Source organism: Phyllobates terribilis, unplaced genomic scaffold, assembly GCF_046119375.1.
Source record: "Phyllobates terribilis strain yellow unplaced genomic scaffold, ASM4611937v1 Scaffold_2__4_contigs__length_985480577, whole genome shotgun sequence".
Taxonomy (NCBI): domain Eukaryota; kingdom Metazoa; phylum Chordata; class Amphibia; order Anura; family Dendrobatidae; genus Phyllobates; species Phyllobates terribilis.
Genome location: NW_027362762.1, coordinates 421,008,612 through 421,032,698, shown reverse-complemented (window position 1 = coordinate 421,032,698; position 24,087 = coordinate 421,008,612). Strand labels below are relative to the sequence as shown.

At 40.3% G+C, this 24,087-nt stretch overlaps 1 protein-coding gene across 1 annotated transcript in view; it reads left to right on the top strand.

The window, feature by feature from the left end:
- Window positions 1–24,087, top strand: part of LOC141213014 (uncharacterized) — a 903,379-nt gene that overhangs the window by 467,746 nt on the left and 411,546 nt on the right. Inside the window, 3 exon segments of the mRNA XM_073665145.1 lie at window positions 723–974; window positions 10,115–10,357; window positions 11,669–11,815. Of these exon segments, the coding sequence (XP_073521246.1) occupies window positions 723–974; window positions 10,115–10,357; window positions 11,669–11,815 (642 nt within the window).

Genomic DNA, 24,087 nt, shown 5'->3' with positions numbered 1-24,087 from the left:
GAGATATAATTGTGTCCCTGATATAATTCAAACTGCAGACTGTCCTAGTCACTGTGCTATTAGAATGGGCTACAAGCTGAAAACATACAGCTACCTGTGACTTAGCTGAGAAGAGCTGTATCACACATACCTTGTCGGTGGCCGGGAGCACTGCTGCGATATGTGAAGAAATATGTTTTAACCCATGTTGTCCTCCATAAGAACATTTCCAGCTTCATCCTCCTCCTCCTCCTCCTCCATCAGTCTCACAGCTTTATAGCAGTGCACAGAGGAAAAAAAACAAACATTAAACTGGAGATAGCCCCCTTTGTGCTCAGCAATGAAGAGCTATATTCACATATGACAGGCGTGCTCTGGAACTGCCGACTGATACAGCTCTTGTCAGTTGAGACGCAGGTCTCAGTAGCTGTATGTCATCAGTCTGCAGCCTGTACTTACAGCACAGTGACTAGGACGATCTGCAGTTTGAATTATATCAGAGACTCCATTATATCTCAGTGAACCATTTAAGTCATTTTTGTGCTGTAATTCTGTATTGCTTGATTTTATTTTATAGTGCCTAGAGTTTCAATAATATAGGGGGATGATTAATTTAAGCTTGTGGTCAAACAAAACTAAGTTATGTACATGACTGTGTAGCTTGTGAAAAAAAATTAACACAAAACTGAAATATAATATAAAATAATCCCCTTTGCTAAATTCCATATTGAAATGTTTTGCAGGTACAAGTCATTCTAGGTACTAAGCAGCCCCTATTCAGTAACATTGTGGAAGATGAAGGTGGTCTAGTTACTACTGTGGCCAGACAGCAAGATATAAATTTGCTGAGGAGAAGTGAGAAGTCCAGCAGCTCCAATCAGGTCTTAGATGGCTACCAGCAAACGTTTGATTCAGTTCATGTGAAGCAGTTGCTAACAGAAGCGCTCAGAGAATACAACAAAGTGAATCCCAGATTGAGCATCACATTTTACCAGGTCTGTGGCTGTGACTTGTTCAGCTGTCATTCATACTGTAGCGTGGCTCATAAATTATTAAGGAGATCATTGTGTGCTCACTGAACAGAACACTGAACTTGAGTACAAGACATATTGATCTATTTCTCTTAGAAAAATCCTTTGTTAAATGAATTAACTTGTTGGAAAGAACAGACTCATTTCAAACGGATTTTCTGTTCCTGTCTATTAATCTTTGAAAATGGAGGTAATTGATGTATAGCCTTTTTCTGTATACGTATTTGATATTTTAATGCCTGTTTAGAGAACAAAGGTCTTCCGGTAGGATGTCTGTTATGTCTAGTATTTCAAGACAGTCTCTATATCTTGCCATTTTCAATATTCATTTCTTCAGACAGACAAATGGAACATTCATACTGTACTAATAAAACTACGATAAAGCATTGCTCTCTTCTGTGCCAGTAGGCAGAATGGTCGATAACCTGTTAAGGAATAATAAAAAAGCACAATCTTCTAGTAAAAGCTTCTGTGAAATTACATTACATGTTTGTATTGGTGCAATATTTCAACCCTTTCTCCTTACTCAGGTGAAGAAAAATTGTTACATGAGAAAGAGACATGATGTATTTTTTATAATAAATTTCTATTCTCAGCCAATTATTATAACTAGCCACCATACAGTCCTGCTCATCGTTATTGGCACCCATGAAGTTTAAGCACATAATGTGAAATATCTCCTGAAAAAAATGAATCAAGTGAAACAGTTTTTTTGTATAGAGCACTCGTGTTAAATACAAAAGAGCAAATGATGAACAATAATTATAAAAAAAAAACATTGGGAGGGAAAAGTAGAAAAACCTAAAGCTTACTGTGTCACTGGTATTGGCACCCTTTACATTAATTTAGTATGGAAACACATTTTTACTCGCCTGTGGTAACTCACAAAAGAGATTCATCTGTGATTAATTGTCGGTGCCCATGTGACATGAATTAGCCAATGAATGATGACTTCAGTGTTTTAAAAAGCCACATGGTAGGCCCTGTTCCTTTGTCACAATGGTGAAGACAAATAAGCTGTCTAAGGACATCAGAACTACTATTATTAGCAAACACAAGACTTCCAAAGAGTATAAGGCTAACTCCAAAGACCTTGGTATCCCAGTTTCAACAGGGCTCTATGTTATTAAGACGTTTGCCAAGCATGGAATCATCAAGAACCTCCCTGGACGTGAAGAAAAGAGGAAAATTGACAAGATATGTCTTCAAAGGTTGGTGCAAATGGTGGAAAAAACACCACGTTAAACATTCAAAGATCTGAAGGCCCACCTGGAACAATCTGGAGTCATGGTTTCATCGAGTACCATACATTGCACACTAAAGCAAGCAGAGCTTTATGGGTGAAGACCAAGGAAGAATCCATTGCTGAACAAAAGACATAAAAAAGAATGACTGATCTTTGCCAAAGAGTACCTTGACAAACCACAATGCTTCTGGGAAAATGTTATGAGAACAAATGAAACAGAAATAGAGCTTTTTGGGAATGCAAAGCAACAGTTTGTTTACAGATGGTGCAATGAAGCTTATAAGGAAAAGAACACCTTACCAACAGTTAAGCATGGTGGAGGATCCATAATGCTGTGGGGTTACTTTGCTGCGTATGGTGCTGGAAGCCTTGACTGTATCACAGGAATCATGAAATCGGAGAATTATCAAGAGATTTTACAGCGAAATGTCCTACCTAGTGTAAGAAAACTTGGTTTCAGTCGAAGATCATTGGTCCTCCAGCAAGATAATGACCCAAAGCACACATCCAAAAGTACACAGGAATGGTTGAAAAAAGAAAAAATGGACTGATTTAAAATGGCCAGCAATGAGTCCTGACTTCAATCCCATTGAAAATCTTTGAGGTGAGCTGAAATCTGCCATTGGGAAAAAGAAAGAAAATTCCAGCTGAGAAGTGCAGAAAGCTTATAGATGGCTGCAAGAAATGTTTGGACGCTGTCAGCAATGCAAAAGGGTGTGCAGCCAAGTATTAATTAGGGGTGCCTTTATTGCAATATGAAAATTGAAAAACAATGTTTTATTGTTGTATTACTTTGGACCACTAATTAAAAAATCCTGATGATATAACTTTGGCACATTTCCATTTATTTCTGAAGATATTGTACAGTCTATAAAATAATTGAAGGGGTGCCTATAATGGTGAGCAGCACTATATACAATGTCAGACTGAAGTGCCTGGGATTCATAGGTGGGATTGATTCCTGGGACCCATCCTAAAGCTACTGTACATTGAAAAATGACATGTTCATATACATGTTCATATTTACAGTGTGCAAAACAGAACTGTATTATACATTGCACTATTCAAAGTACATTTTTCTTAAACAATGAAAACATGGGGAGAATAGGGATAAAAGACCAAATCCAATCTCATTTTTTGATTCCCTTGCATTTTTAATACTATATTTACATCGACTTTGGCATCTGATCCCAGCCATTAGTGCGCATGTCGGCTGTATATAACAGTGAGGAGCAGCAACTGATCAAGAAGGCACAGCTCCTGTAACGGAACTGTCACTACAATATTATGTCACAGTAATTTGTAGCAAGAGAAACTACACCTACTAACAAATATAAAAAAACTGACCGTCACTTCAAAACAGAAAAAGACAAGTATGAACAGGTGTAAGCTAAGAGAGCCTCTCTATATAACTAGAACGTCATAATATTGTTGTAACTGATTTGATTCTGACCCAAAGTCAGATTGCCAGAACACCAGTGAGGCCGAATTAAGAGATTAGGCCCTCCAAAATAACGAGCGCTCAGAGAAAAGAATGCACAAATATTGTTAGCAAGACAATTCTTCTGTGAATGCTTCTTCTTATACCATTTACAGACCATGTAATTTCCATTTAGGAATCTCCACTCACTGCACCTGTTACCCAGGTCATGATGACTTTATTTATCATGTACCCATAACACAGTTTTGCAGAACCTCAAAACATTGCATATGAGATAAGAAAGTATTAAATGAAGTATTAAAGCCTTGACTTTGAGACTATAAGACTGGTTAATACAACCCCTGGCAAAAATGATGGAATCACTGGGCTCGGAGGATATTCATTCATTTGTTTAATGTTGTTGAAAAAAAGCAGATCACAGACATGGCACAAAACTAAAGTCATTTCAAATGGCAACTTTATGGCTTTAAGAAACACTAAAAGAAATCAAGATTAAAAATGTGGTACTCAGTAAGGGTAATTTTTTTCAGACCAAGCAGAGGGAAAAAAATTATGGAATCACTCAATTCTGAGGAAAAAATTATGGAATCACCCTGTAAATTTTAATTTCCAAAACTAACACCTGCATCAAATTAGATCTGCTCCTTAGTCTGCATCTAAAAAGGAGTGATCACACCTTGGAGAGCTGTTGCACCAAGTGGACTGACATGAATCATGGCTCCAACACGAGAGATGTCAATTGAAACAAAGGAGAGGATTATCAAACTCTTAAAAGAAGGTAAATCATCACGCAATGTTGCAAAAGATGTTGGTTGTTCACAGTCAGCTGTGTCTAAAATCTGGACCAAATACAAAGAAAATGGGAAGGTTGTTAAAGGTAAACATACTGGTAGACCAAGGAAGACATCAAAGCGTCAAGACCGGAAACTTAAAGCTATATGTCTCCAAAACAGGAAATGCACAACAAAACAAATGAGGAGCGAATGGGAGGAAACTGGAGTCAATGTCTGTGACCAAACTGTAAGAAACCGCCTAAAGGAAATGGGATTTACATACAGAAAAGCTAAACATAAGTCATCATTAACACCTAAACAGAAAAAAACAAGGTTATAATGGGCTAAGGAAAAGCAATCGTGGACTGTGGATGACTGGATGAAAGTCATATTAAGTGATGAATCGCGAATCTGCATTGGGCAAGGTGATGATGCTGGAACTTTTGTTTGGTGCTGTTCCAATGAGATTTATAAAGATGACTGCTTGAAGAGAACATGCAAATTTCCACAGTCATTGATGATATGGGGCTGCATGTCAGGTAAAGGCACTGGGGAGATGGCTGTCATTACATCTTCAATAAATGCCCAAGTTTACATTGATATTTTGGACAGTTTTCTTATCCCATCAATTGAAAGGATGTTTGGGGATGATGACATCATTTTTCAAGATGATAATGCATCCTGCCATAGAGCAAAAACTGCGAAAACATTCCTTGAAAGAAGACACATAAGCTTATTGTCATGGCCTGCAAATAATCCGGATCTCAATCCAATTGAAAATCTTTGGTGGAAGTTGAAGAAAATGATCCATGACAAGGCTCCAACCTGTAAAGCTGATCTGACAACAGCAATCAGAGAAAGTTGGAGCCAGATTGATGAAGAGTACTGTTTGTCACTCATTAAGTCCATGCCTCAGTGACTGCAAGCTATTATTAAAGCCAGAGGTGGTGCAACAAAATACTAGTGATGTATTGGAGTGTTCTTTTGTGTGTTTGTTTTTCATGATTCCATCATTTTTTCCTCAGAATTGAGTGATTCCATAATTTTTTCCCTCTGCTTGGTCTGAAAAAAAAATTACCCCTACTGAGTACCACATTTTTAATCTTGATTTCTTTTAGTGTTTCTTAAAGCCCTAAAGTTGCCATTTGAAATGACTTTAGTTTTGTGCCATGTCTGTGATCTGCTTTTTTTCAACAACATTAAACAACTGAATGAACATCCTCCGAGCCCGGTGATTCCATAATTTTTGCCAGGGGTTGTACTAAACAAACTGTAGAACAGAGAGAAAAAACATTAACCCTTTTATATCAATATGTAAACATTGAATATATAAAATAGGAACTGCATTATTGATGTAGAAAACATGTTAAAAAATGAAGGTACTTAGCGCACAAATTGGCCAATAACTGTGAGCCCAACGGCCAGCGACAAGACGTACCGCTTTGTTGGGACCCTAAATATAACATGATGTCTCTCCCAGTCTAGAAGCCTACAGTTATATGGGCAGGTAGGATCAAGCTCTATTTAAAAACGCCATCAACTGATGAGCAGAAGTGCTCAGTCAGAGGGCATGTACTTTAAATATCAAAAAACTCACCGGCAGAAAAAGACAAGTGTGAACAGGTGCAAGCTAAGAGAACCTCTCTATATAACTAACAAATTAAAACTGTACTCTGAAACCCTATAATATGTAAACATTGAATATATGAAATTGGAACTGCATTACTGCTGTAGAAAACATGTTAAAAAATGAAGGTACTTAGCTCACAAATTGGCCAATTTGTGTGAGCCCAACAGCCATTTTGTTAGTTATATAGAGAGGCTCTCTCAGCTCGCATCTGTTCACACTTGTCTTTTTTCTGTTTGGAAGTGCCGGTCAGCTTTTGATATTTGCAGTGCATACCTTCTATCTGAGCACTCTTCCCATCAGGTGCTTTTAAATATAGATTGATCCTACCTACCCAAACAATTGTAAGCTTTTAGCATCATGTTAGGTTTAGGGTCCCAACAAAGGGCCTTGTCGCTGGCTGGTGGGCTCACATGAATGGCCGTGTGAGGGCATGTTTTTTGCTGGACGAGTTGCACTTTTGAACAACACCATTGATTTTACCATATAGTGTACTGGAAAACGGGAAAAAAAATTCCAAGTGTGGTGAAATTGCAAAACAAATTGTTTTTTTTTTTACCATGTTCACTAAATGCTAAAATTGACCTGCAATTATTATTCTCCAGGTCATTACAAGTTTGCAGATACCAAACATGTTAGGTTCTTTTTTATTTAAGTGGTGAAAAAAAAATCCAAATTTGTAAAAAAAAACACACAAAAAAATGACTTTCCGAGACCCGTAGCGTCTCTGTTTTTTGGGCTCTGGAGCTGGGTGAGGGCTTATGTTTTGCGCACCGAGCTGACGTTTTTAATTATATCATTTTGAGCTAGATACAATGTTTTGATCGCCTGTTATTGCAGTCTATTGCAATATTGGGGAGTCTAAAAAACCTTAATTCTTGCGTTTTGATTTTTTTGCACATTACGCCATTTATTGATCTGATTCATTCTTTTTATATTTTGATAGCTTGGGCGTTTCTGAACAGAGCGATACCAAATCTGTGTATTTTTTAGTGTTTTATTTTGAATGGGGCAAAAGAGAGGTGATTTAAACTTTTATATTTTTTAAATTTTTTAATATTTTTAAAAACTTTTTTTCTACATGTTTTACTTGCTTCAGTAGTCTCCTTAGAAGACTTGAAGCTGCGATCTTCTGGTTGCTTGTGCTACACATAGTAAAGCAAAAAGAGATTTGTATATAACCCACTCTAGATTGTAATACAAGATATAGCAAAAATATGAGTGCAGTTAAAAAATTAACTTTTAATTTCATAGCATTAAAAAATATATACATATAAAGTGCAGACCATGCAACAGATAGTGTCCTGCAAAGACAGACAGGTAGTGAGATAACTGGTATAGCAGAGGCACACTGTTGGCCACATAGGATAGGAATAATTTAGAATATATAGATTTTTTATCTTCCTATATACCATTGGCCACACATGTGCCTGTATACAATAATTAACTCAATACTCACTATCGCACTCTTAGTATGCATACATCCAGTTATACCATTGCAAAGCTTTTTCTCTATACAACTGGAGCATATATCAGTCCACCAATAAATATCAAAAACAGATCACTGCAGGTCATATAAAATAGATACAGAATAAATATTTATATCAAGTAATTTACTGCTAACATCTCATCTGATTAGTTATTTTCTTTACTTTTTTCTTCATTTAGTCTGACCTTTTTGTCGACATCTTCCAGACACAACTCATCGCTGCAGATTTTGCCATAAAGATCACCGCTCCTCTTAAAATAACAAGGTCACATGCAGTTTAAACATATACATAGTTTTCAGCATAAATTGAGTACAAACCCCTGTGAAAAGTTAGATATTAATCAATATCTCACTCGACATAAGAACAATTTCCAAAATTTTGACTGAGTTTTATAGAACATTTTTTTAATCCATAACATGAAAGAAAGGATAATAAATATAATTTTCATTACAAAATCTTCAGTGTTACTCAAATTAGTTGATGCAAAAATGAATACACCCCACATCAAAAACTACTACATCTAGTATTTCATATGACCTGCAAGATTTTTAAGGACAGCACTGTAAAAAGTATTTTTCCGGGCATAAAATGAACAAGTTGGCGATATATTGCATCATCTATCTTTTTCCATTCTTTAAACGGAATCTGTCAGCAGCTTTTTGCTATGTGATCTGAGGACAGCATGAGATACGGGCTGAGACACAGATTTCAGGGATGTGACATTGATTAGGTTGTGTGCTGTTTTTTCTATAGAATGTTTCTATTGAATGAAGATTTCATCACCAGGACATTACCATTGCCAGGACTGGTGCTTACATGAGCAGTTGTCCAACCACGCCCCCCAATAGACAATGTACAAAATGTGGTGTGGGTGGGGTTAACTTCCTGAGCTCTGCTACATGCTACATCTAAACACTCTAATTGTGTCACACCTGCTGCAGGCAGTAAACTAAATGATACATCATTGCAATCAGGGTCTTTTTTCCTACATTATACTACTCTCAGATGAGGTGGCAAAACCCTACTGACAAATTCCCTTTAAGAACAACCTCTTCTGGAGCCTGGATGCTGGATGGAGAGTGATGCTCCATCTGTCTCTTTAGAATTCCCCATAGGGTTCAGATTAGAAAACGTACTTTGCCACTGAATCATTTTCACCCTTTTTTTCAGAAATGCAACATATGTGTGTTTTGGATCATTGTCATGTTGGAAAAGTGCACGTCTACCAAGGGCACAGAGTGATAGTAACATCTTCACTTTCAATACAGAGCAGCACATCTGGGAATTCGATACCATTAATGATATGTAGCTCCCTGACACCAACAGCACTCCTGCAGCTCCCAATAAGGACAGTGCCACCACCATGTTTCACTGTAATACTAGAAAGACTAGATGTAGTAATTTTTGGCATGATGTATTCATTTTTGCATCAACTAATTTTAGTAATACTGAAGGTTTTGTAATGAAAGTTATATTGTTAACCTTACTTTCATGTTATGAAACACTCGCGGCTGTTACAGGAAGATCCTGGCTGCGTGTCTCAGCCATTATCTGCCATGTATGGGTCAGGCTCAGCCTCTGAGCCTGCTCCATACACCCTCTCCAGACTTGCACCATACTTGTCTGGAGAGGAAGGGGTTAACAATGTGAACTGTACAATCTGTAATTGTTTAGTGTGTGTAGGCTGCCATTGTTCTCAGCAGTGGGAGCCTTGTTTATACAGGACCATGCAATGCTGAGAACGATGATCTTTTGCACACAAAGATCATTTCACCCAACAAACAAGCATTTTGCTTGTTCATTTGGTGATCAGCAGCCTGGTTAGACTACATGATTATCGTAATACAAGCATTTCTATGATCGCTTATTCATGATAAACTTGCAGTGTAAATGGACCCTAGCAATCCCACTGATTAGCTGTTCTGAGAACCAGAACAGCGTAACACCATATATCTTTTAGTGGCTTCCTTTTGGGTACTGAATCTTATCTCCCATTCACTTGACTAAGAGATAATCTGCTGTACCATCAATGTCTCTGTTCCATACATTGTGTACACGTGGTCAACCTCATAGTAAATAATAGCTTATCAGTGGGGATACCAGGTGTTGGACCCCCACAGATCTGATATTGATGACCTAACCAAGAGCTCCATTTTTCTGTTACAGAGCCCAAAGTTCACTGCTTCTCTTCACACAAATATGAAGTTAAAGGGGATCTATCAACAGATTTCACCCTAAAAATATATGACTTTTTCTTGAATTAGTCAGTATTATATAAAGAGGGACCTCACTTTTCTTTAGTTATATCTGATGGGTAGTTTTGCCTATTATTTGAAAATACCATACATTTCTATTCATTAAGATTTGTAATGCACAGAACTAATTCACAAACTAAATCTTGAAAATAAGCAGTAAAGAACTGGTGATGGGGTTCAGAGGTTCTTGTTGTTTCATCAATATAATGTTGTGCTTTGTCTTCTTAAGACATTGTATATTTTTATATTTTTTATTCTAATCTTTTTCGTAGTGTGCAATTAATCTACTGTGCCGTATGTCCCGTAATCTTTGGAGTGTTCATGGAAGTGCCCATACGCTACTTTGTGGAGAGGGTTGTCCACGGTATAGCTCTGCACTTGCCAGGCTTGCAGGACACCTGTTGGGATTCAATGTAGTACAGCTCGGCTCACACACTAAAGCGGAGGATGAGAAACAGAGAAGTGTAACACTGAAAGCTCAACTCATAGATTGTTACATAAAAGCTGGATTAAAGGTGAGATAAGTATTTTAGAAATAAAACTAATGAATTGTTACCAGTCAGATAGAAGGAACACTATATGGATAGAGAAGTACAAATGTAACAAAGGTTATTATCACGACTCACAAACGCCCCATCTTGTCACATAACTTGTCACATAAGTTTAATTCCTAAAGGAAGTCTAAAATAGCCCTAGTGGCTAATTTTTTAAAATTGAAAGATTTCAAATTTGTATTTTAAATACAGATTATTAGTTGAAATGAAAGTCAAAATAAAAAAAAATTGCATTTAACACAAAAACCTGATTTAAATTTTCTGATGACACGTTTCCCTTAACCTGTCAGCAGGATTTTGCCAAGTAAACTACAGGCAGTGTCATGTTGGGGCTGCTGCACTGATTAATATGATACCTGAGGTGAAGAAAGGGTCTTTCCTTGGTGCTGTAGGCCAGATCAGCAGGAAAAGAGCTGCGCCCCTATCTCTTTATGTGTCTGGATGTCTCTATGATGAGGAACACACTTGTGCTTCAGGGTGGGCCTGTGGGCAGGTCTTTTCTTGCTGATCTGGCCTAGAGCACCAGGATAAGACACTGCAGACAGTCCAGCCTGGAGCACAAGCATATCATTAACTCAAAACTGCAAACACTGATTATACAAGAACCACAAGATGGATTTCTTCACCTCAGGTATCATATTAATCAGTGCAGCAGCCTCAACATGATCATGCCTGTAGTTTACTTAGCAAAATCCTGCTGACAGGTTCGCTTTAAGATAACTTCATCCTGCACAAGTCTTTCATAATTAGTTGTCAAATTACACTTCTTTGTGATGTGATGTCCCAGAGCTGTGTTAGTCACGTTAACCTTTGCTAGATCTGTACCATGACCTTGTGATTATGTACACTATGGGACATTTACTGTAGTTATAACTCTTAAGACTCTGTTCACATCTGTGCTGGAGACTGTTTGTGGCCTCTACTACAGGTTCATATTTACAAGGGAAAATAAACCTGCATGCTGTGCTATTTTTTCTGACAAAATGACAGTTATTATATAGAATAGAATATTCTATGTATGATCATCTATGTCACTGATGGACTATGAGCACTGTGACTCCCTTTGCCTACATAGACCGGCTTTGATTATTTAGGAAAAACAGAGACAAATTAATGTTCTGCGCTTAAGGGTTGTCAATCAATAGAACTCATTTACAATCCAAAGGTATCATTGTGTTTTATTTTTCATTGTAATGCAGATTATTTTACCTGAACCTAGGGACTTTAGGATGGTAACTGTAACCTTTATATTCCAATAATTAATATTTCCAGGGTCAGAAGACTCTACTCCTTCTCACAGAAGAACAAATCGACTCTACGGCACTAATTTACCTAACAGAATTTGTTGTATTTGGTTTCGTGTCCCAACTTTTTACACTTGAACAACAAGCAACAATAGCCAATGCCATGAGAAGTGAGGTATGGAGCATCAAAATAGTCATAAATAGTCATAAATCCCATGTCATGTAACAACATAGTTTATGTCTGTGAATGTAGTATGTCTAAGTAGAGGTACACCTAGCACTGTGTAAGCTTTGTTTATAGATTAGAAATACATTATAATTAGGGTTGAGCGAGTATGTTCTGTCCGAGTATGCTCGGCCGAGCTCCGAGTATTTACAGCTGCTCGGTGACCAGGTTAAATCGCTCCCGTGTGCATGATTTGCAACTGTTTGACAGCTTTATTACATGTGAGGAATGTGTAAGAAATAGACATTCCTCACATGTAATAAAGCTGTCAAACAGTTGCAAATCATGCACACGGGAGCGATTTAACCTGGTCACCGAGCAGCTGTAAATACTCGGAGCTCGGCCCGAGCATACGCGGCAAAACGGTTAATAGAACCTACTCGCCCAACACTAATTATAATATATTAGTAATGCATTAGTAATACATCATACCCCACTATAGACTTATAGCAAAGTGCGTATTTTGAATAAGACTGATATGCCAACACAATTTCAGCACATGGAAAATATGTAAGCCACAATGCAAAATGAAAAAATAGTGGTTAAAGGGGTTGTCTGGTCTTTAATCTACAAGTCTGTAGTCACTACTGTATGTAACTGCAGACTTGTGAATCCTCACATTGTGCGCACTGTGCACTGTGAGGATTCTCCGGTGCCAGCGCTGGAAGTGGCGGTCCACAAGTATGCAATACGATATGCATACTCCCAGGCATGTTCAGACTAGACTGAAGATTCATAAGTCTGCAGTCACATTAGCATAATAATAATTGTCAAAGGATTACTTTTGTGTGTGGCATGTATTTCATAGATTGTAAATGTCCATTAGTTAAAAAGAAGATTCACATTTTAAAACAAATGTAGGGCTAAGGTTCATGTTTTTTTAGCTCAAAAACCTTGCATTTGTACCTCCCTCATCACAGTTGCTTGGATATATGAGCGTGTGTAAACATAGAAGACAAAAAGTTCCAGCACTCTGCTTTCAGACTTAAAAACCTGCAACTTTTATTTAGGGAACATAAATGTTTAACACTGACTCTTCAAATGTCTAAGCCAATGCGTTTTCACCATTTGGTTTTAGACATTTGAAAGCACTGTTTTAAACATCTATGTTCCAATAATAAAAGCTGTAAGTTTTTAAAGGGAACTTGTCACCAGAAAATTAACCTGTGCTATTAACCTGCAGACATTGGGTTAATCTGTAGGTTAATAGTGTTGTTAACCTGCCTGGCGCCCGCACTTACCCGAACACTGCAGAGGAGAAAATAAACTTTATTAACCCCCGGCAACGCTTGGGTTTCAGTCATGGGGGCGGTGCTGGCGCTGGTCCAGTCACCGCTCTGGGAATACAGAGCACCGGCTGTAACCGCGGCCCCAGCCCTGACTGACACTGGTTCTGCATTGGGGCCAGCTGTCAGTCAGTACCAGGGCGCGGTCACTGAACCCACACCAGCGCCATCCCCATGACTGAAACCCGAACGGTGCCAAGGAGAATAAAGTTCATTTTCTTCCTACAGCGTTCGGGCAGGTTAATAATGCTATTAACCTGCAAGTTAACCCCATATCTGCAGGTTAATAGCGTTTTTTCTGGTGACAGGTTCCCTTTAAGGCCACCAGCATTTGGTCAGTATTTTTCTCAGGAGTGGGAGTCAAAACCAGGAGTGGGTGATAAATGCAGAATTGGAGACTTATTTTTATTATACCTTTTCTCTGATTGTTCCTCACCTGGTTTTGGCTTCCACTCCTGAGAAAAAATACTGACGAATACTGATAGTGGGGCCATGGCCTAAGTGTAGAAATGGAGTGCTGGACGTTTTTTCTGTTATAGAGCCCAAAATATATTGCTTTCTTGCACACAGATCTGGAGCTAAAGAGGATCGATCAATAGATTTCATGAACCAAACTGAATACATTACTAAATGTATCACCTAAACTTGATGAGGCCGGTGTTTTTACTTTGATAATCCAAGTCAGAATGGCATTTTGAAATTTTAAAGTCAATCTTAGGCTGCGTTCACACATTGCGTATTTTCACGCGCTTTTTTGCGCGCGCTTTTTGAAAATACGCAATGTGCTTTGTGTCTGCCGGCAAAGTGAATGGGAAATTCACTTTGCCGTTCAGACACTGTGTAATTTTACGCAGCGGGAAAGCGCAGCTGCGTAAAGAATTAGCATGTCAATTCTTTACGCAGCTGCGTCCTGCGCTTTCTCTCTATTGTGCCCATTATAAGCGATGAAATTACGCAGCGGCGTTCACACACTGCGTAATTCCATCGCTTTTTTACGGAGGTGCAGGATGGATACTCACCTACCCGATGTCAGGGGAGAGGCGTCCGGTCCGGTCCACTCCAATCCCGCGCTTACAGCTTCTGCCGGTGAGCCGATCAGCTGTTAGCTAACCGGCTTGTAACCGGCTGGTCAGCTGATTACAAGCCGGTCAGCTGACAGTCAGCTGATCGCTTCACGGCAGATGCTGCAAGCGGGGGACGGAGCAGACGCGTCTCTCATCCATCGGGTAGGTGAGTATCCATAGTCTGTATATACACTGCTAGGGACACACACACGACACATAGACACACAGGACACCTAGACACAGACAGTACACATGTCATCCTTCATTTCACACTGAGTTTTTTGCTGCGCTTTTTTATGCAGTGTGTGAATGGAGGTGCTTTTTTTACCTGCTTAAAAAAATGCAGGTAAAAAAAGCAGGAAAATACGCAGCGTAAAAAAACGCAGGGAAATACGCACTGTGTGAACGCAGCCTTATAGTCTGATTGACAGGCCCTCAATAGCCACCATGTGTTGCTAATTAGTGATGAGCGAACGTGCCAAGAAAATGGACACGCTCGAGCCCTATCATAGTATCTTCGGCAATCTCGTTAAATCTGTTTGTGATGCAACGGCTCAATGTCTTGTGGCTGTTCTTCCAAGAGTCATAGCATTCTTGTTTTTCCACCAACAACAAATGAGGACTTGTTTTTTAGCAGGGCGAATTGTAGTTTTGGATGACACTATTCATTTCACCATACAATGTACTGGAAAATGGGGAAAAATTTGAAGTGTGGTGAATTGTAAATACCCATAGGATTCTACCATTGTTTTTTGGGTTTTGTTTTTATGGTGTTTACTGTGTGGTAAAAATTACCTGGCAAAATGATTCTCTAGGTCAGTATGATGACAGTGATATTAAAAATGTTTAGTTTTTATTTATTGAAGTGGTGAGAAAAAAATCTTAATTTTATAAAAAAAAATTGTTTTGTGTTTGAGACCCAAACATTTTTAGTTTTCTATTAGTTTTTATTTTTCTGTTAGAGGTTGTTTTTTGCATAGCAAGCTGACATTTTATTTTTACTATTTTGAGGTTGATACAACTGACAGCTAGGACTAGTCATCCAAGTAATCCACGCATAGTTTCCTGACAGCTTCTGAAAGTATGTTTACTCTTTTTCAAAATAAGACATGCTTGGCTACAATTGAGCAGCCAGGCTCTGATTCATGCGGCCCATTTGGTCAGGTTTCCTTTAGCACAGGCTTTTGAAAGAAAAACCTAAATGGACACTAAAGAGTACCTTGAAAAAGTATTCAGAAATAGTCCAAATTGTTAGTGAAGGGTGAAAAGATGGACCCGATATCTCCTCCCTACTAACCAGAATCCCACAATGTCTGTCCGCCATCTCATCCTTCTTCTCCGACAGGTTTCTAAAACTCAACATGGATAAAACAGAGTTCATCATCTTTCCACCCTCTCATTCACATCCCCCATCCGACCTATCCATCAACGTCAATGGCTGTTCACTCTCCCCAGTCCCACAAGCTCGCTGCCTTGGGGTAACCCTGGACTCTGATCTCTCCTTCAAGCCACATATTCAAGCCCTTTCCACCTCCTGCCGACTCCAACTCAAAAACATCTCCCGGATCCGTGCATTCCTCAGCAAAGACTCTGCAAAAACACTAGTGCATGCCCTCATCATATCCCGCCTCGACTACTGCAACCTCCTGCTCCGTGGCATCCCTTCCAACACTCTTGCACCTCTTCAATCTATCCTAAACTCTGCTGCTCGACTAATCCACCTGTCCCCCCGCTATTCCCCGGCCTCTCCTCTCTGTCAATCCCTTCACTGGCTCCCCATTGCCCAGAGAATTCAGTTCAAAACTCTAACCATGGCATACAAAGCCATCCACAACCTGTCTCCCCCATACATCTGTGACCTAGTCTCCCGGTACTTACCTGCACGCAACCTCCGATCCTCACAAGATCTCCTGCTCTACTCCCCTCTTATCTCCTCCTCCCACAATCGTATACAAGATTTCTCCCGTGCTTCCCCCCTACTCTGGAACTCTCTACCCCAACATATCAGACTCTCGCCGACCGTGGAAACCTTCAAAAGGAACCTGAAGACCCACCTCTTCCGACAAGCCTACAACCTGCAGTAAACACCACTGCACGACCAGCTCTACCCTCACCTACTGTATCCTCACCCATCCCTCGTAGACTGTGAGCCCTCGCGGGCAGGGTCCTCGCTCCTCCTGTACCAGTCGCTGACTCGTTTTGTTAAGATTATGTAAATGCTTTTGTTATGTATATCCCTATCACATGTAAAGCGCCATGGAATAAATGGCGCTATAATAATAAATAATAATAATAATAATAATAAAAGATTCTCAAAAAGCTAAAAAATTTAAATGTTTATTTATCCCCTTTGCTATGAATCCTCTAAATCATGTTTGGCCAAACCAATTAACTTCAGAAGTCACATAATTAGTTGACTATGTGAAATCAAATTGTCACATGATCTGTGCCATGATATCAGTATAAATATATCTGATCTGAAATGCCCTTGAGTCTTCAACACCATTAGGCTTAGTGCCCACGATGCAGAAATGAAGCAGAAATTTTCCTGAGCATTTCTGCATCTCCTTGGCAGAAAAACGCATGCGGTTTTTACATGTGTATTTGCATGCGTATTTGCCATGCGTTTTTCCAATGCATTGTATAGGCAAATACGCGTGCAGAAACGCACAAGAATTGGTCTTGTCCGTATTTTTTCTGCGAGTAAAATCTGCGCAGAAAAAATCCTGACCATGTGCATAGAACTTGCAGAATGTCATAGGAAGTCATGGGATAAGGTATGCAATGCATTTCTGGAGCGTTTACGCGCAGCAAATACGCACCAAAATACCCACCAAAAACACACAACCTTAAGCAAAATATGCAAATGGCCTTTTGAAAGAAGAACAGGAACTCTAGTGCCACTTATTGGAGGTAGGAATCCAAAAAGTCAATATTGACCATTTAAAAGACCTTCCCCATGACTTAATATAGGAAGCCAAGCCCCAATCTCCAAAGGTAGCATTGCAAGGCCTAAAAACCTCCCTATACCAACCTTACACTCTTCAAAAAGAGAGACTTTAAACATAGAATCAGAAATAAGCAAATTTATTCTAGTGGAATTGAATTCTCCTTGAATTTTCCAAAAATGTGACTTCTCCAGATCCCAGATTTTTTATAATGCGCTCCATGCGAGGTCAGTAAAATGTCTGCTATATATAACTGTAGAGAGCTAGGCAAACGGTGGAAAAAAATAATACTCCCCTCACTGATCACCTATTCCTACGACTGGATGAAGGAGAAAAAATAGAATTAGACTTACCGGTAATTTGGTTTCTAGGAACCCTGCATGACAGCCCCATAGGAGGATACTCCCCATACCGTAATAGGGACAGGAAACACACAAAGAGGTCAAATAGCCCCCCCCACTTCCTGTCTCCAGTGTTTTTACAAACGACCACACCAGTAGGAATGCTTCTAAATTTATTTACAACAAAGAATAATAAGACAAAATAATAGGGCGGGATTACCCATGCTGTCGTGGAGGGTTCCTAGAAACCGAATTACCGGTAAGTCTAATTCTATTTTATCTAGTCACCCTCCATGACAGCACCATAGGAGAAATGCCAAAGAATCACTCCTAGGGGGGTAAATGGCCTGGAGTACTTTCCTCCCAAAGGCCAAATCATCATTGGACATTAAATTCAGTCTACAATGTTTCAGAAATGTATGAACTGAGGACCAAGTGGCAGCTCTGCAGATCTGCTCTATTGACGCATTTGCCCTCTCTGTCCATGAGATTGATACTGCTCTGGTAGAATGTGCCTTAAATTTTTCCGGAGGAAGCATTTTTTTGTTTTTATAGGTTTTGACTATTGTCTTCTTGATCCAATTTGCAATTGTGTTTTTTTGCAGCCCTTTTCTCCATGTGTTGTCCATAATATTGTATAAACATGTTTTGGTCCTTCGTCCAAGGGCCTGATCTTAGGAGATAATGAAGTACCGATCTCTGTACGTCCAAAGTATGGAACTCTTTTTTTTTTTTTACTGATGGATGGGTTCTGGCAGAAAGAAGGTAACACTATCTCCTGAGACAGTGAAATTCGGAGGTTATCTTAGGTAAAAAGGCTGGATCCAGGCAGAATATACTTCTGTCGTCTAACGTTCTCAAGTACGGTTCTCTGATCGAGAGGGCTTGTAGCTCACTCACTCTCCTAGCCGTTGTGATGGCCACCAGGAAGGCCATCTTCCAGGACAACTTATGCTTTCTATTGGCTCAAAGGGATGCAATGTGAGACCTTTGGGAACCACATTCAGGTCCCAGGCTGAGACTAAATTAAGAATTTGGGGTTGAAGGCGAGAGGCTGTAACCATAAACCTTTTCACATAACGATGATCTGCCAGACTTTCATTGAAGTATGAACTGAGGGCTGCTACGTGGACTTTTAAAGTACTAGGTTTCAGGCCTTTCTCTAGTCCGCTCTGTAAGAAGTTGAGGACTTGAGCTATATTTGGACATAAAGGATTTGGTGGGTTAGAGCCACACCATGATATGAAGACCTTCCAAATCTTGTTATAGATGGAGTTGGTCACTGGCTTTCTTGCGTCATTGAAGTGTTTCTATCACTTTCTCTGACAGACCTTTTGACTTTAAGATGACCGATTCAGAAGCCAGGCCGCCAGTTGTAAAGCTTGAGGATCTGGGTGAAATATTGGTCTTTGATGTAGAAGGTTGTTGGTTGGTGGAAGAATTAGGGGACCATCTACTTTCAGGTTGTTTAGGGCTCCGAACCAGCTTCTTTTTGACTAGTGCGGTGCTATTAGGATTGTTTTTGTTTTGTCCCTCCTGATCTTTTGCAGTGTTTTGGGTAAGAGAGGAATTAGAGAGAAGGTGTATGCCAACTTGAAGTCCTATTGGCGAGAAAACGTATCTACCGCTAAGCCAGTGTCGTTTGGGTTTAGAGAAAAATATTTGTTTACTTTTGTATTTTGACGAGTGGAAAATAGTTCTATTTCTGGGAGACCCCATCATTTTGTTAGAAGCTGGACTGTCTCGTTGTGTAGGCTCCATTCTCCTGGATGTAGCGTCTTCCTGCTGAGAAAGTCTGCCTGGATATTGCTGAACCCTTTTAGATGGAATGCAGATAGGGAAAGCACATGTTGTTCTACCCAAGCAAAGATTCTGCTCGAGATTGCTTTCAGACTTTCGTATCTCGTGCTCCCTTGGTGCCATAGATGAGCCACCGTGGTTACATTGTCCGAGTATATTCTTATATGAGTACCTTTTATTAGGTCCACTGTTACTTTCAGCGCCTCTTCCACTGCTTTTAACGCTCTGAAGTTGGAAGAGCAACTGCTGATTTTTGGGACCATGTCCCCTGGAACGTGGTATGGGAGATTACAGCTCCCCATCCTATAAGTCTGATCCCATGAAACCCCTCTTTTTAGGTTTTTTGTGTTGAGCCACCAGGAGAGAGAGGCTTTTACTTGTCCTGGTAAGTAGACAGTTTTGTTTAGGGATCCCGGGGTACCGTCCCATCACTTTAAAATGTGGGATTGTAGAACTCTTGTGTGAGCCTGAACCCAGGCTACCACCAAGATGCAGGAAGTAATTTACCCAGTATCAACATCTCAGTTCTTAAGGATATTTTCCTCTGACCCCGTAGGTTTGTTAGTTTGGCTCTTATCATATTTTGTTTTTCTTCTGGTAACCGAGATATCTGGTCTTGTGCATCCATCAGTATTCCCAGTAAGATTCTTTTTGGGGAAAATCAGATTGGATTTCCGATAATTTATTAACCAACCCAAGGAAGTAAGAAAATGTAGAACTTCTTGTAATTGTCTTGTGAGGATTACTTTTGATTGACCAATTAGTAAAAAGGTCATCGAGGTAAGGTACGACACAGATGTTTTTGTTTCTGATGGATGCTATTACCTCCGCCATTATTTTAGTAAAAACTCGGGGAGGGGAAGAGATACTGAATGGAAGGACATTGAATTAGTAATGAACTATTGGTCACCCCCGAGTCACTGCAAACCTCAGATGCCTTCGATGTGTTGGATGAATGGGAACAGAATAGTAGGCACCCTGAAGGTCCATGGTTGCCATTACAAAGTTTTCTCCTCAGTGGGATGGTTGTTTTTAAAGATTCCATCTTGAACCTCTTGTATGTTATGTGCATATTCAGGGGTTTCAAATTTATTCTGTGTGTTCCATTTGTTTTTTTTTTAATAAGGAACACTCAGGAATAGTGTCCTGTTCCCCACTCTGTTTTTGGTACTGGGGACACTACCCCCGCAGATAGTAGGTTCTGGAGAATTGATGACAGGGGACTTTGTAATTCTTGAGATGGCAGGGAAGTTATTCTCAAGATTTGTGGAGGCTCGGAGGAAAACTCTATTTTTACTCCGTTTCTAACAGATTGTAGCACCCACTGATTTCCCGTAATGGTTTGCCACTGGGAGAGGAATCCGGAAATTTGCCACCCCCCCTACTGATATGATGTCATTGTTTTCTCTGACGTTGCCCCTAGGAGAGTAGGATGTTCCTTCCTCTACGTCCCTTAGGGTAGCTCCAGCATCCAGACTTCCCTTTCCCCCTATATGAAGAAGTTTGATCCTGTGGGGAGCGAAAGGACCGTTTCTTGGTTATTCTTGGCTCTGGCAATGATCTCTTTTTGTCTGTTGCTTTTTCTAATAATTTATCCAGAGCCGGTCCGAACATATATTCCCCTTTGAAGCTTGATTTTTGAGGCGATATCTCCTCTCCATAATTTCAGCCATAATGTACGCCTCACCGTGTTTGATAATACTGAAGATCTGGCCGCCATTCTCACTGATTCAGCGGAAACGTTGGTTAGAAATCCCGTAGCATTCTGTAAGAGAGGTATGGATTCCAATATTTGTTCTCTTGAGGTGCCTGCGATTAGGTGTTCCTCCAATTGCTGTAGCCATCTGAACATCGATCTTGGGTTTGCGTTTAATAATGTCGCTGAGGTCTCCCAGAATTTTTTCAACAGACTATTTGTTTTGCAATCCATGGGATCTCATAACTGGTAAGAATCTTCAAATGGTAAGGTAGTCTTTTTTGTTACCTTTTTGGAGCAGGATCCTTGTCTCCCTAAAATAAATGGAGAGAAGGAACAATAAGTATAGATCCCATAGGGCTTCCTGCTCCAAAGATAAGGAGACCCACAAAGCCAGGTACTTACTGGGGTAGGGATCGCGCTGGGTTCTGCAGAAGCAGAGCATGAAGTATGACCACTCTCCATTATAGCAAGGTTCTACCTTGTGGTGTCTTCCATCTGGCTCCTTATATGGGAGGTGAGATCCAAGTGCAGCATCCTGATAGAATGTACCTCCCCCTCTCTGGTCTCGGGAAAGCCGCATCATAGGTTTTCCCAGGTGTTCATCCTCAATGCTGTTCCCAGATTTTACACCGAAAAAACTCTGAGCCCCGGCAATGCGCAATGCAGAGCTCACCTGAGCCATGTATTTCGGCGGTGCGTTCCACTGTGGAACACATCCGGAAGTGACGTCACCAGTCTGCGTCCGCGTGCGACAGCACCTCCTGTCACCAATCACTGGTCCAGCGTGCGGAGCAAAGGGAAGGAAGAGAGTCGGGGAGCTCAGGGAGGCCCCCGGCTTATGCTGCCCTGCTTTTTCCGAGAGCGCAGGAAGGGTGGAAGCGTCCTGAATCCAGGGGAGACAGGAGCTGCCCATCGGAGGGGAAGGCCGAAGTTATCGTCCTTGGCTGCCGGTATGAAAAATAAGAAAAAAGACTTGCAGCGTCCATCACCGACCACGGAGCACCACAGGAGGACCTCCTCATGCTCCATAGGGATAGGAAGTAGGGGGGGCTATTTTACCTCTTTGTGTGTTTCCTGTCACTATTAGGTTATGGGGAGTATTCTCCTATGGTGCTGTCGTGGAGGGTGACTAGAGAAAAAGAGACATGCGGTACAGGACAGCGGGCTGCAGGGACACTTGGCCAGGTGACGTGAATATTGTTTCATAAAAATATTATTTTTAATTCTACCTGTATTATACTGCGTGATTTGCTGAATTTGAATCTCGGCAGACCCACTCATCTTAGAACCACTAAACAAGCAATACGAAGACCAAGGAGCAGTCCAAACAGATAAGAGACAAAATTGTGGACAATTACAAATCATAACTTGGTAATAAAAAAAATTCCAAGATTTCAACATCCCGCGGAGCACCATTAAATCCATCATAATAAAACTTAAATGAATTCAAATTTAATTAATTGATTCACACTAAATAATATGGCAATATGACAAATCTGACAAGAAATCACAGACTGGGAAAGTAGGTCATTAATCAGAGATTCAGAAAAATACGTCAACTATAACATTGAAAGAGCTCCAAAAATCCTCAGGGCAGATGGCAGTATTTGTCCATAGAACCACTGTTAGCCGAATATTTGTCACGTCAGGGCAGGGAGATGCCCGACGTTCAACGCAAAGGAAGGAGGTGAGGGAGCTGGTAAAGGGAAGCCCTGACAATAGGGAGGAGAAGATGTTGACCCCTCAACACTCACCTTATGCTGACACATGTGCTTCCTATGGCCCTAGACGAGTCCTTCCCCCCGTGCGCCGTCACATGCCTAAGCCCTGGCTGACCCTGGGTCTTAGCACTAGATAGTGAGCTGGGCAGCAAGACACTAGTTTTACTACTACAATAAGACAACACAGGGAAAGAGACAGACAGGAGAGACACACAAACAAATGGAAATCCACAGGAATCAAAAGGAACACAAACAACTTCTCCAAGAACTCTATAGCTTCTCCAGGAACACAACAGCTATTCCAGGTAAGTAAGGCACAGGATAGATAAACCTATTGGTCGCATGGGAGGAAGCCAGAATTGAGTTTAAATGGTGAAGGGGGAGTAGCATCTAAGACCAAAGCCAAATGGAATCTCAGCAGATTTAAACCAATAACTCTTAACCCCTTCCGTACCAAAAGAAACAATAAACATGCACTACTCATGTGAATGGTCACGTAGACTCCAAAGAGGACCTGTGATAAAGTAATCTCTGTGATCTTCTGATCCCAGGTGCACCACAGGTTTCAGCAGGGTGCGGCACACTTGTAACAATATTTCACAGCGTGGGTATTTACAGAGGAGTTGCTAGAAAAAAAAGCCGATGCCTAAAGAAAAACATAAGAAAACATGTTTGTCAAACAGCATGTGTCAGGCTCCTCACACATGAAAGATGGTTCTCTGGTCAAATGAGGCCAACTCAACTTTTTGTCCATCATAGGAATGTTATGTGTGACACAAAACCTTCCTATTACCCAAAGAACACCATGGTGGTGGCAATGTGTTGTGGGAATGCTTTTGATCAATAGGCAGAGAAAACTCGTCAGAATTGGAGGAAAGATGGACCACAGGGTATTTTTTGAGAAAAAACAGTTTCAGAGATTTAAGACAGATATGGAGTTTCACCCTCTAGCAGGACATCATCCCTAAATATACAGTTACTGTAAATCCACACTAAACTGGTTTAAGGGGTACCATTTACATGTCTTGGAATGGCCTAGTCAAATCCTAGACCTCAATCCAATTGATAATCTGTGTCCTAACTTTCTGGCTGCTATATACTAACGTAACCCATCTAGCGTGAAAGTGTTGCAGCAGTTTTGCGTGAAAGTATTGACTTTAACCCCTTAAGCCCCGCGGGTGGTTTGCACGTTAATGACCGGGCCAATTTTTACAATTCTGACCACTGTCACTTTATGAGGTAATTACTCTGGAACGCTTCAAGGGATCCCCCTGATTCTGAGATTGTTTTTTCGTGACATATTGTACTTCATGATTGTGGAAAAATTTCTTCGATATCACTTGCGTTTATTTGTGAAAAAAA